Source organism: Wolffia australiana, chromosome 11, assembly GCF_029677425.1.
Source record: "Wolffia australiana isolate 7733 chromosome 11, ASM2967742v1".
Classification (NCBI taxonomy): domain Eukaryota; kingdom Viridiplantae; phylum Streptophyta; class Magnoliopsida; order Alismatales; family Araceae; genus Wolffia; species Wolffia australiana.
The window spans coordinates 1,148,852-1,162,587 of NC_135845.1; the positions used below are offsets into that span (position 1 = coordinate 1,148,852).

Below are 13,736 nucleotides of genomic sequence, written 5' to 3' on the forward strand. Positions count from 1 at the left end.
GATGGACTAACAGATGGCTGAGAGGATGGCCGTTCCTCCTCACCCGGACGAATGACTGAACAGGACAGGTGACGGAACGGTGACGGTGACAAAATACAGACCGATGAACAGATGACAGGACTGGTGATGGAATGGTGATGGCGACGAAAGGCGGACAGACGAACGGATGACTGAATGGAAGGCCGTGTGGAACGACTGGACAGGATTGATGAGGGAATGGTGACGGCAACGAAAGGCGGACGGACGAACGGACGACTGATCGGAAGGTCATTCAGTCCCGTCCCGTCTGTCGGCACCGTCATCCGTCATCCGGCCCTATTGCCGGCGGCTTTTTGGGTTGATTGTATGATTTGTCACGTGTCCGATTCTGGGGCCGCCAGGTGTATGGGCAGTTACCATAATGGCGCGTGCCTTTTTTGGTATTTATTTATTTGTTTAAATGTTCAACCGGAGGCCGTTAGACGGGGGGGAGAGGCAAAGGAGAAGCTGAAAGCGATCGCCGGGAGCCGAGGCAAATCTACGATCTTCGGTGATGATCTCTCTTAATCTCACTTCCGTTCATCGTAATTTTCGATCGTGATCTGTCGTGGATCTTTCTCGCGATCGTTTTCGGTGGCTGGATGATCAGATCCGCGTTTGAACGTCGCAAATTTCTCAGATGGGACGCTGAGGAAGAATTTCGGAAATGGGGACGATGGAGGGATGGCGGAAGGCGTACGGCGCGATAAAGGATTCGACGAAGGTCGGCCTCGCGAAGATCAACAGCGAATTCAAGGTATTACGCGTTTTCTGTCGGAGAATCTGCGTTTTTTCTTCCTCTCGGACGTAAAAGTTTGAAAGGTTGCTGGTTTGATGTGTTCTAAATTTTGTTTGTTTCAAGGATTTGGATGTTGCCGTCTTGAAGGCAACGAATCACGTGGAATGCCCGCCGAAGGAGAGGCATCTGAGAAGTGAGTCCTCCAGTCTGGAACAAAAACTGTAGATTTCTCTAATGTTATTGTTCATCCGACCAAAAACGTTTGTGACAACGATTTCGCTGGAATTAAATGTTATCTTATTCGCGATTTGGACAGTTCGATCTTGATGAGTTCTCAAATTCTTTACCGCAAACTGTTGCAGAAATCTTCGTTGCGACCTCGGCAGTTCGGCCCCGAGCAGATGTGGCTTATTGCATTCATGCTCTTGCGCGAAGACTGGCAAAGACGCGTAATTGGACGGTATGTTTGTTCTTCGGGGAAAATCTATCCCTAGAATGTTTCCTCGTTTATTCTCCATGAAGCTTATGTCGAAGTTGAACGAACTAAAGTTAATTCTGTAAACTGTTCTTCATGCCGTAACAATTGAGAGAATAAACTACAATGAAACTCTGATTTCTTTTTCACTTGGGTCTCCCTTTTTTTTTCAAATTTTGACAGGTTGCCTTAAAAGTGCTTATTGTCATTCATAGAACCTTGAGAGAGGGCGATCCGACATTTAGAGAAGAGCTACTAAATTACGCTCGACGAGGCCATATTCTCCACATTTCAAATTTCAAAGACGATTCAAGCGCCCTTGGTAGTCTTAAAATAACCCTTTAATTTCACGCCAGAAACTTGTTTATTCTTTGTTCATTACCATTTTTTCTCAAATTTAAGTACATTTTTCTACTGTAGCTTGGGATTGCTCCGCTTGGGTGCGGGCCTACGCCCTTTTCTTAGAGGAACGTCTTGAGTGCTTCAGGGTTCTGCATTATGACATCGAAGCTGAGCGTCTATCAAAATCTCCAAAGGCATTTGCTTGAGTAACCCACAAATTTTGGATCTTAAATTGTGAGAATTATGTCTTTATTGCGCTTTTATTTATTTAGGGTCACAGCCGGACAAGAACATTGGCTTGTGATGATCTTCTGGAACAACTTCCCGCTTTGCAACAGCTTCTTTTCCGCCTCACCGCGTGCCAGGTACTGAATTTAATCCGTGGGAGGAGAACCCAGTTTTTTTTTCTATTGAACAAGGATTTTAACTCTGTTTCATTCTCTTTTGTTTTCTAGCCTGAGGGAACGGCGTTCCTCAACTATCTCATTCAGTACGCACTAGCCTTGGTATTTTCTTACATCTTTCCACGCTGGGTGCATTTTGTATGATCGTTGAAGAAAAATTCAGCATTTATCTTTAAATTACTTTAAACGATGGCGAAATCTGATTCAGTAAAAAATCATGTAAATACATTTCACCGGCTTGGAATTTATCAAATTTCACAATTTTTATTAGTCCCAATTATTGTGCAGGTACTGAAAGAAAGTTTCAAGATATACTGCGCAATTAATGACGGAATTATAAACCTCGTGGATTTGGTAAATCGTACGATATCTTAGGTAGATAAAATATGCCGTCGACTCATTTAAATCATTGCAGTTCTTTGATATGTCGAAGCATGACGCGGTCAAAGCCCTCAGTATTTACAAAAGGGCCAGGCAGCAGGTTGACAAAAGCTTATCTTTTCTTTCTTATTTAATTCCATCATTTGTAAACATAGTTTTTAAATATATATATCATCTCTAAGTTCTTATATGGTTTGAACCGTACTTACCAACAGGCGGAATCACTGTCAGAATTTTATGAAATTTGCAAAGGGTTGGAGTTGGCACGAAGCTTTAACTTTCCACTACTAAGAGAGGTGATTTAATCCGAACTTTTCCAATCTTATGGGTGAAACTGAAGATTTAAAATTCGACAGACCCTTTGTTTTCATCCTTTTCTTATTTTTCTTTTCCTCGTGAAATAATTAAGATCGATAATATTTTTTACCGTAAAATAGGAATTTCCATTTTTTATTTACAGACCATAATAAATTATGCGAGTCATTTTCTGGTAGGTACAAAAAAGGTTTCCCTCCACTCTTATAATATGGTTTTTTCTATCCAAATGAAAGTTGATTGAATTTTTGATTTATTAATTGATTTTGATAGAAAGATTTGAAACTCTGACGAAGCTTTTGTTTGACTTTCAGCCGCCTCCATCTTTCTTGACCACCATGGAAGAGTACATCAGAGAAGCTCCTAGAGATGGATCTCCATCAAATCTGGTCAAGGTCTGGAATTTATCTTTTTTATATCCTAATAATGACTTTTTAAAAAAATATATTTTTCTCTCTCTCTCTCTCCTCTCCGATTTCAGGAGATTCCAGAGATAACTCTTGGGAATGGTAAACATGAAGATGAACTTCCTGAAGAAGTTGGCGAGAAGAACTCTTCACCAATCGTTGAGGATGAGAAAGGGGAAGTGGAGGAGTCAAATAAACCCGAAGAGAAGGAGAATTCTGACCAACTTCCGGAGACTCAAACCGGAGACTTGCTGGTGAGTTTTCATTCTCTCTCTCTCTCTCTCTCTCTCTCCGTCAATCTATTAATTTCTCTCTGATCCAGGGTCTAGATGAGGTCAATCCCGATGCGGCTGAGTTAGATGCGACCAACGCTCTAGCTTTGTATCTCACTTCCGGGGGTATCTCTCTCTCTCACTCTCTCTGTATCTCTCTATTTCTCTCTCTATCAATCGCTCTATCTTTGTATCGCGCTTCTACTGGTATCTCTCACTCCTTGCCAAATAAATCTTTCACTGTCTATCTTTCTATCTCTCTTCCGGGGGTATCCCTCTCTCACTCTCTCTCTATGTCTCTCTCTATCTCCATCTGTCTCTCTCTATCAATCGCTCTATCTTTGTATCGCGCTTCTACTGGTATCTCTCACTCCTTGCCAAATAAATCTTTCACTGTCTATCTTTCTATCTCTCTTCCGGGGGTATCCCTCTCTCACTCTCTCTCTCTATCTCTCTATGTCTCTCTCTATCTCCATCTGTCTCGCTCCATCAATCGCTCAATCTTTATATCGCACTTCTACTGCTATCTCTCATACTTTGCCAAATATATCTTTCACTGTCTATCTCTCTAGCTTTGTATCTCTCTTCCTCAGGTATCTCTAGCTCTCTCCCTCTATCTATCTATCGCCATATCTATCTCTCTATCTTTCTCTCTGCGTCGCTTAATCTACCCCTCTATCTGTATTTATATCTCTTTCCGTCCCTCCCTTGCCCTCTCGGTACTTCTCCCTCTACATGTGTATCCATAAATCCATCTTCGTATCTCTCGTTATCTATCTCTATATCTCTTTATCTCTCTCCGGATATTTCACTCTCTCTTTCTATCTCTCTTTGGCATGGTAGTAGGTGAAGGGGAAGGTCCAAAGGCCTCTGCAGTGGGGCAACACATGAATGGAAGGACTGGCTGGGAGGTCGCCCTGGTAGCTGCTCCCAGCAACAACCGCAGCCACGTGACAGAAACCCAACTGGTAAATCCCCTTTCTCTCTCTTGATCTCTCTCTTGATATCTCTTTCTCTCTGTGTCATTATCTCTCTTTTGATCTCTCTCTCTCTCTCTCTCTCTCTCTCTTGATACATCTCTCTCGTTTATTCTCTGGGTATTTCTCTCTTCCATTATCTGGGTATTTCTCTCTTTCATTTTCTGGCTATCTCTCTCTCTATATATATATAAACTGAGGTGAATGGGTTCTACAGAGTTGATGTTGATGTCCCAACAGATGAGTGGGTCAACAATGAGTTAAGAAGTGATGACACAAGTCAACAATGATAGCTTATGGCGACGCAAGTCAAGAATTGACGACATTTTTCAGCAATGATTTAATACTGGTTTATCCTTTTTGTTTATTTTTGAAGTTTTCCAAAATCTGGCAATGATTTATTGTTAACATTTATGATTAAAGAATTGTTTAAATCATAGGCAGATTTACTGTTAACATTTATGATTAAAAGAATTCGAGATATTGATTTCCTTCTCTCCTAGGATGAGGACAGCCCTGCTTCCTCTGTCTTCTCTCTCTACCCCAAGTGAGCATTGCGAGCGGGCCACACTAGTATCTAGATATATATAGTTCTTTTTCTTGATAACTCTCTATTTCTCTCTCTTTCTATTTCTGTCTTGATATCTCTCTCCCTATTTCTCTCTCTTGATATCTCTATCTTGAAATCTATCTCCCTATTTCTCTCTCTTGATATTGTTCTCCAATTTCTCTCTCTTGATATCTCTCTCCCTATTTCTCTCTCTTGATATCCCTCTTCCTATTTCTCTCTCTCGATATCGTTCTATTTCTCTCTCTTGAAATCTCTCTCCAATTTCTCTCTCTTGATATCGTTCTATTTCTCTCTTGTGATCCCTCTCTAGTACGCTCGACGACGACAAAGTCGTCATCGCCTGCAAACACCAGTCCCACTTCGGTCTCAGATTCCAGCTTTCTCCGCCTCTTTCTTAAACTCAATCTCTCTCGAACCATCTATCTCTATCTCTCATAATCTCTCTTGATTCCCTCCAAAACTCTCTCCATGGATGCCTACTCCGACAGAATTACAGAGGACGACGACAAACTCGTCGTCGCTCAAAACATCCGTCCCACTTCAGCCTCAGATTCCAGCTCTCTTAAACTAGATCTCTCTCTCTAACCATCTATCTCTCTCTCATCATTTCAGGCAGGGGGATTTGACATGCTCCTGCTAGACAGCCTCTACGAAGACGCAGCATTCAGAAGAGAGCAGACCCACCGTGGGTATGGTCCTCCGCCGGCGGAGGCTGCCAATCCCTTCGTCGTTGCTGACCCTTTTGCCATCTCAAGCAGCATCGCGCCGCCGCCAGCCGTTCAAATGGAAATTATGAAGCAGCAGCAGCAGCGGATGCAACAGCAGCAACAGCAACAGCAACATCAGCAGTTTATGTGTCCAATGCTGCCTGGGAATCCATTTGGAGATCCCTTTCCCTCTTTTTCCACCTCCATCCCAGGCAGCCATCCCTCTTTGCTTTGAACTCACCTTACATCTCTTTGGCTATTAAAAGGAGTCTTACCCATTAACCTACTCACTCTCTGTTAGCTTAGTGGGTCTCTTTTGTTGCAAAAACTGTGCTGTGTGTGGTCAGGTTTGAATTTTTAGATAAAAAGAGTCTTACCCATTAGCATGCTCACTCTCTCTTAGCTTAGTGTGGGTCAGTCAAAAATGTGCAGTGTGCAGTCTGGTTTGAATTTTTAGATAAAAAGAGTATTGCCCATTAGCCTGCTCACTCTCTCTTAGCTTAGTGTAGATCTTGTTGGTCTCAAAACTGTGCGGTGTGCAGTCCGGTTTGAATTTTCAGATTGCATGTCAAACTCCTCGTAGGTAATTGGCATAGAGTCTTGTGCAGAGTGAGAATATGTGAATTGATCCAATTATGTAAGTAAAATGGACAATGATAACATGTTGGTTGTTCGAACGTTGAAATTTGTCGGGTCTTCTCAATCGGCATTCTGCTTTCTAAATATTCTGATTCTTCATCTGCTTCCGCTTATTTGTTGTTGCAGCGAAGGAATCGCTGATTTGCTGATCATCATCCTATTTATTTGGTGGATTTAACAATCTTGAGTAGTAGGCAGATTGTCGGGGACAATAACAGTAGTAAGATCTGGCAAGGATGCAGATCGGATCGAGGAAGAACATGGAAGAAACATCATCCTCAGTGTAGATCCCTGAATCGAGGATGAATGCCAGCTTCCCTGAATTGGTGTAGATCCCTGAATCAGGTTAATATTATTTAACGTTCTTGTTTTTGGCCCTTTATTAGAATCATATCTGAATGTGATCAAATTATTATTAGAATTGAATATATAATTATTAACATCATCTGAGTTAATATTTGAAACTATTATGGCCATTAATCCGAGGATGTCGATCCACTTTTGATTCTCTTACTTTGATGAAATTATTAAAATCTAAACATAAGATAATAAGATTATAATCACATTCACGCACCTCATTTGAGTTTAATTAAAATATAATATGAAATATGGTCTGACTTTGATCAAAGAACAAAAGAAGGCTGATTACCCTCTATTTGGCCTACTCATAACATGTTGCTACTAACTGGTAAGAAGGTGAGAAAATTCTTATTCCAGTTCAGATATTTGATCAAATTTTGGTCATTGATTAGAAGCGTCAATTTTTTTATCGCCCCCCATTATTCCCTTTATTAGAATCATGTAAGAGTTAGATCAGGTTCTAGTCAGAATTTGACATCTTATTTTAAACTGTGTATGATATGAATTGATCTGTATGAATCCCTGAATGGTATTATACCAAACTGTGAGTCAGGTAGATTAATATCACTAGTGTGCAAGTGGACTTAAACTTGAGACACCAAAGACATATTGTGGGAGGACAATTGTACTTAGACTATGACTTATGAGTCTCTAATCATGAGATTCTAAATATTCTTAGTTTGGGTGCATCAAGAAGTTTACAAAGAAGATTGAATGGTCAAGATGGGATTATCCACCCTTGGTATAATATGAGACAACTCAAGGAAGATGATTCGATGAAGTCCTTGGCCGAGGTAGTGAAATATCATAAAAGAGTTTTCTGATGATTTTTGAATGCATTAATAGTAACTCAGACGACCAATAAGGGATCGATAGTTGACCATACCCTATGTCATCCTAGGAGCCTCAAGTGGATGAGGGAATTATACATATATGGTAACTAATGACAAACATGTTCCATGAGTGAGTCGATACACACTCCTTTGTATCTTCTAGAGCATGAGGTGTAGCTTGCCACCTCACGAGTTGGAGACTCAACCTATCTATTGGGTTAATCAATCAAACATTAATTAATCTATATGATGATATAGTAAATTAATTTGGAAGGCCATATTAGGTTATTGGGCTATTGGAGTTGTTAACAAGAGTGATACATGGGCCTAGAAAGACATACACAAATAACCTTTTGGACATCAGAAGATACACTTAAGTTTTGGGAATTTTTATGAAAAATACCAACTCAGTATAAATAGGGGACGTCACCCAAGCCTTCACCTTCTTCTCCATTCTCCCCACACCTCCACTCTACTCCCGATGTGATTGGGACAGTGTAATGATGACAATGGAAAGTGAACGGAGCTCGTCAAGGCAAAGGATGATTTCTGAAGAGCCATGGACCGCGCGGATATGACCAGAGGTTGCACACATGAGCAGCTCAACTCTTGTCACTCTAGAATTCAAGAAATCACGGTTGAGATCCCTGGACATGTAATTCATTTCATGTTTTGTCGATGTCGTTATGATTATGTTATAAGTCTTCCACCACATGGAATCCTTATGTTCATCCAGATCAAGGCCTCTAGAACCCAATAGTGGTATCAGTGTTTGGTTCTGCCTTGATTTGGAGGAAGCATGGCATCGGAAACGTAAAAAATGAGGTGCAAAAAGGTTGTATACCTTTTTTTTGGCTCATTTCCATTCAGTGTGACCCCCCATTCCATTCTACGCTCTCTTGAGCTTGAATGGACCTCGTTCAAAGGTTGAACGGAGTGTGTTCAAGGCGGAAGAAAGGCCCCCTATATCCTGAGAAGAGGTCGTTCGACGAGGGCATGCTCCAACGGCTGAATACGGGCCCAACTCAGGGTTGATCGGCCTTAGGCCAGCAGAGCCTACGAGGGGCCCGCATTTGGTGGATCGGTTTTGACCTGGTCCGCCAACAGTAGAGCTTGTGTTTGGTAGACGGTGTCAAAACCTAATCCGTTTTATATGGATCCCATAGCTAAAGTGAGGTGGCAGGTGCCACCTAGGTGGGTGGCTCGCATGGCAGGCCACAAGCGGGGCCCACACCATATAGGCAACTCATGCACATGGCGGGCAGTGGTCTGTGTGGCCCATGCCACCTAGGACCTCGTCATGTTACTTGAAAACCAAACATAATGGAATGCTCATGTAACCTTACAAAAAAAAGTCTTACAAAAGTTCACATCTCAAGGGTACTTATTGATGTTATAACCAACATTTAATATTACTCGGGATAGAAATAATTATAACTGGAATCTTTTAGAGAGAAAGATGAATCAAAGCATGATAACCTACTAAACTAGTCACAAGCATGACCTACAGTCTTGGATTATTAATTTTAATGAAGCTACAAGATATGAAATCATTTACTTAAGAATATACCTATTTCGTATCAATTCAGAAATCAATATTGCAAGAATGGATTTAGATCTGGTTTACTAATAAATTTTGAGTGGGATAGTCAAAACTAACCTCGTATTCTCACATTGAAAATTTCTTCCCCATGCAGTAGCAAGGGAAGGAAGCTTTGAGAAGAGCAGATCTGGTAGGGTTGCTGGGAAAGAAGGATCTCTCCAGTGATGATACATTAAAGAGAGTGAAAGAGAAATATGTGTAGCTGGAGAGAGAATCAAGTGACGTTTTGTCTCTCATGACAAAGGGCTTGAACATTGGTCTCTAAGGACATAATTTAAACTTGACGCACATATTTTTTGTTAATATTCCCTTAACTGACCCTTGGTGACACCATCTAGACGACGTGATGATTTGACATGAAAACTTTGGTGACGATAACTTGCTGTGATGGATTTGTCTAAAATTTATGGATGTGTGATGGAATGAGGGATATCAAGTCTGCCCATCTAACTTTGTACCATTGCTAGTCACTATCTGTCCCATCATGGCCTATCTCATCCTGTCCCATCCCTCCCTGTCCCATCTCATCCCATCTAGGACCCTAAGCCATCTTGCAATTGATGGCAGTGAAGAAGATAACATGTTTTTGAATCACATCAAGAGATTTCTTCATCGCCTGCAAACACTAGTCTCCTTCTGTCTTTATGTATCAATGAATCTGTCAATCCAATGTCATACATATCTCCATCTGAATGTCTACGCATTTATCTAGCTTTCAACCTTCCCACCTACCCACAAATCTTCCTATTTCTATGCAATTTTTTCCCCTGTGAATCTATTAATGTATATGCATGTATCCTCCCAATAATCTGTCTCTCTCCATCAATCCATGTAAACTCTGCCACCTTCATCATCAGTGGCAAGGATGAAGCAAAAGCCAGTCAGAGCATATCCACAACAAGTGCTTCATCCCCATCATCACCATCATCATTATCATCATGGTTCTAGGAGGCGGGGAGAAGGTCAAGGAGAAACAGGGCGCCATCGAACCGGAGGCCATACACCTCAGCCGGCCCGAGAACCCCATCAATCATGCCCCCAAATACAAAAACTCGGCTCCCCGACCGGTCGGAGCAGGCCGCGTGGAAGGACCGGCAGCCAAGCCCCGCCAGCTGCAGTTTCCTCCACCCCTTCCCACCCCTCTCCAAAACCCATGCATCCCCCCCCCTCCTCCTCTCCGTGTCCTCCCCCCCACACACCACCATCCTTCCCCCCACCACCCCCGCCGCTGCATGCCCCACCCTCGCTGCTGGCCCTGCCGACGTTATCTCCCGCCACCGCCACGTCTCCCCTTCCTCCAACCGCCATGTGTCGCTCAGCGCCTCGTAACCTGAACCACGCCCCCCGAAGAGCACCAGGCTGGAGCCGCCAGCCCACGTTAGCGAGTGCCCGGACCGAGCCATTGGCCGCGGGCCAGTCGGCTGGATCTCGTGCCAGCTGGCCGTGCCGGGGCTGCCACCCAGGTCGAGGACCCATAAGTCGCTCAGTCGTCGGCCTCCGGCCCCGATGCCCCCGTGGACGATCATCTTCTTGCTGAAGCCGCAGCACGCGTGCGCGCCACGAGGCGGCGGGTGCTGGCCGTCCACCTCAAGCAATGTCCACGTCAACCGGATGTCCACCGGCGGAGCACCGGTCAGCCGGCCAATCCATGTGTCGCTGTGGCGGCGGCCGTTGTCGTCGATGCCGCCAAACAGGATCAGCATGTCGGCGACGACGGCACATGCATGGCCAAAGCGCCCGCTGGGTTGACCGGAGTTGACTTGCTGCCAGTCCAGAGCCTTCTGAGGATCCCACCGCCCGCCCACGTGGGCTACCCACGTGTCATCCAGGTGGCGCCCTGCATAAAACAGGAAAAAGGTAAGACTAGCCTTAATCTAAAGATTAGCCTGAGAAACAAGATCTTTTCCAATCATCAACATCGCGCTCATCAGGAAGAAATAGTAGCATTAAGTCTGGATAAGCGAAATCAGGAATACAGTGCAGGGACGCACACGGGAATATTTTTTTGTCCCACGACGAAAAAATCATCCTGTCGGAGGATACGGACGAATTTCAGGATGGAAAAAACGTCTGTCCGGAGGTCTAGGATGATGGACGGACGAAACTGGACGGAAAACCGCCAGATTCACATCCGACGGTTGATATGTTGCCACATGGCCTCGCAATGACAATTTGCATCAAAGTCCATGTATTTTTGCGTGCGTGCATGCAAATGGCCGCCACTCAGAAGTAATTGTAGATATGTCCATTTGCGTTCTATCTCCTCAGTAATTCCCTAAAAAACTTGAAAAAATCCATATTAATGTATTAAAAATATAAAAGGGTAATTTTCGTCGGGGACAAATTTCTGGACGAAAATTCGTCCTGGGAGGACTGGACGGGACGAAAAACCGTCCCGAGATAATTGGACAGGACAGTTTATTTGTCGGTGGATGAAAAACCGTCCCGTCCTTCGTCCCTGAGCTAACATCGGACGTAGGATGGGATGAAATTCATCCCGTCATTTCCTTCGTCCACGTCTGGGACGATCCGGAACTATAATCAGGAACTAATTTTAGACTGCCAATCAGGATCTAGTCCAATCACTAAGAACGTGCTATTCATATAGAAACTTTGGCCTGTACATCTTTATCTTGCCAATCCACTGAGTATGAATTCAAGATCAGTAAGAACAAGTATCAGGAAGAGATATTGGCCAGTAAATCTGGGCCGTTAAGAATATTCCAATCAGTAAGAAACTAAAACCCGTCAATTCAGAAGCACTCCCATGTACTTGCTCTAGACTGCCAATCAGGATCTAGCCCAATCACTAAGAACTTGCTATTCATATAATAAATTTTGACCTGTAAATCTTTATCTTGCCAATCCACTGAGAATGAGTTCATCAGGAAGAACGATTATCAAGTAAGTCAAGATCAGTAAGAACGCGTGCATCAGGAAGAGATATTGGCCAGTAAATCTGGACCGTTAAGAATATGCCCATCAGTAAGAAACTAAAACCCGTCAATTCAGAAGCACACCCATGAACGAGAACTCAAGGAAGCCTCTTAAGAACACTTGCATAGATAAACGTTAATTCTAATAAACATTAATGAAATTGAGAAAAAATAGGTTGCTTTGAAGAATAAAAAAGAGATTATAGCCCAAAAACTCGATCAAACACAATCAGAAACGATGAGATCGTACAAATCAGGAAGCTCACTACCGAAGAAATCGAGAATTCGAAATCAGAAACGACGAGATCGTACAAATCAGGAAGCTCACTACTGAAGAAATCGAGAATTCAAAATCAGAAACGCCAAAAAACCCATGAAAGAGCATAGATCGCAGGCAAAGAAGGCGATTCTAGGAGCCTCTAACCTCCATCGCAGCCGCCGCCGAAGAGCACGAGACAATCGGAGACGAAATTGAGAGAATGAGAGCCCCTCGGCTTCGGCACAGCCCTTCCTCTATCGCACAACAGCCTGGTGCAAGAGAGAGATCTCAACTGCCACACTCTCTGGTACACCCTCTTCCAAGAACACCCTCCTCTAATGGCGTCCGCCGAGCTCCACCCCCACTCTCTCCTGCAAATCGCCTCCCACAGAGCGTCGGAACAGCTCAAAGATCTGAACTTCCGGCAGGTCATCGAGAAGGCGACGACGGATTCCACGGGAAGAAGCTGCAGTATCGAGATGAGCTGATCTTCGTCCAACTGCCCAAGCCCAGAGCAGCAATCCGAGGTTGAAGAAGGTGTACTTTCCCCCATGGAAGAGGGGGCCTTCCTCTGGTTCTTGATGGCCTTCATCGCTCCAGAAGAGAGTTAACCCTAATTGAAGAGAACGTTGTCGCCATGGTAAAGGTAAACCCTAAATTTCTTCAGGAGGTGCCGTGGCAAGCTCGTCCACGACCCCGCGGTGAATTGATTCTACCTGCGCGGTAGAAAAAAATTCAGACATTGATGGCGAAAGATCGATCCGCGCATGTTTCATCTGCGAAGATGACAATAATCGCTCTGATCCGTCGGATGAACTCCGAAGAACTGGAATATCCTCGGAATCGATGACGCCCCAAATTCGTCGGAGAAGAAGACTATTTGCTTACCGATTAGGGCCGATGAACGATCGTTGATCTTCCCAAGCTCGAGGTGCCATCGATCGAGCAAGCTCGCTAGATATATATATAGAGAGAGAGATATAGAGGAAGAGAGATACAGAGGAAATGGCAAACTTAGGAAACGGCGGAGTTTATATAGTTTTCAAAATCAAGTGATTATTCGGTACAGATCGATACAGATCGCTTGCTCTATAGATAGGATTAGTTTAAATAGAGAGAGTGATGTGAGAGAGTGATGGAAAGAGAGAGAGAGAGAGATGGAGGTTTTAGAGAGATGAAGACACGGAGAGAGAGAGAGAGATGGAGGTTTTAGAGAATGAAGACATGGAGAGAGAGATGGAGGTTAGAAATGAAGATACGGAGAGAGAGAGAGCCATGGGTTTTAGAGAGATGAAGATACAGAGAGAGAGATGGAGGTTTTAGAGATGGAGATACAGAGAGAGAGAGAGCAATGGGTTTTACAGAGATGAAGACACGGAGAGAGAGATGGAGGTTTTAGAGATGGAGACACAGAGAGAGAGAGAGCAATGGGTTTTACACAGATGAAGACATGGAGAGAGAGATGGAGGTTTTAGAGATGGAGATAGAGAGAGAGAGA

At 43.6% G+C, this 13,736-nt stretch overlaps 2 protein-coding genes across 2 annotated transcripts; one reads left to right on the forward strand and one right to left on the reverse strand.

Annotated features, from left to right (window-relative positions):
- The first annotated feature begins 423 nt into the window (after positions 1 to 423).
- LOC144709357 (ENTH/ANTH/VHS superfamily protein) lies at positions 424 to 5,896 on the forward strand. Its single transcript, XM_078582897.1, has 16 exons — positions 424 to 529; positions 659 to 775; positions 881 to 950; positions 1,120 to 1,217; positions 1,416 to 1,554; positions 1,653 to 1,768; positions 1,847 to 1,939; positions 2,030 to 2,080; positions 2,267 to 2,332; positions 2,394 to 2,459; positions 2,575 to 2,655; positions 2,989 to 3,069; positions 3,156 to 3,335; positions 3,404 to 3,479; positions 4,197 to 4,321; positions 5,514 to 5,896. Exons 2-16 carry the CDS (start codon positions 686 to 688, stop codon positions 5,841 to 5,843), a joined length of 1,662 nt encoding a protein of 553 aa, XP_078439023.1. The 5' UTR covers positions 424 to 529; positions 659 to 685; the 3' UTR covers positions 5,844 to 5,896.
- Positions 5,897 to 9,934: 4,038 nt separating this feature from the next.
- Positions 9,935 to 13,247, reverse strand: LOC144709358 (Kelch repeat-containing F-box family protein). The gene is made up of 3 exons (XM_078582899.1): positions 13,127 to 13,247; positions 12,404 to 12,954; positions 9,935 to 10,880 (listed from the first exon to the last, which is right to left on the reverse strand). The coding sequence occupies exons 2-3, from the start codon at positions 12,828 to 12,830 to the stop codon at positions 9,988 to 9,990; spliced, it is 1,320 nt and encodes a 439-aa protein (XP_078439025.1). The 5' UTR covers positions 12,831 to 12,954; positions 13,127 to 13,247; the 3' UTR covers positions 9,935 to 9,987.
- Positions 13,248 to 13,736: the final 489 nt, after the last annotated feature.

Excerpts from the sequence above, each read along its gene's own strand:
- LOC144709357 (XM_078582897.1), top strand. The coding sequence starts at position 686 with ATGGGGACGATGGAGGGATGGCGGAAGGCGTACGGCGCGATAAAGGAT. Across the intron at positions 2,333-2,393 it reads TTATAAACCTCGTGGATTTG|TTCTTTGATATGTCGAAGCA; the intron begins GTAAATCGTACG and ends AAATCATTGCAG. Across the intron at positions 3,336-3,403 it reads CTCAAACCGGAGACTTGCTG|GGTCTAGATGAGGTCAATCC; the intron begins GTGAGTTTTCAT and ends TCTCTGATCCAG.
- LOC144709358 (XM_078582899.1), bottom strand. The coding sequence starts at position 12,830 with ATGAAGGCCATCAAGAACCAGAGGAAGGCCCCCTCTTCCATGGGGGAA. Across the intron at positions 10,881-12,403 it reads CGGCGGCGGCTGCGATGGAG|GGCGCCACCTGGATGACACG; the intron begins GTTAGAGGCTCC and ends TGTTTTATGCAG.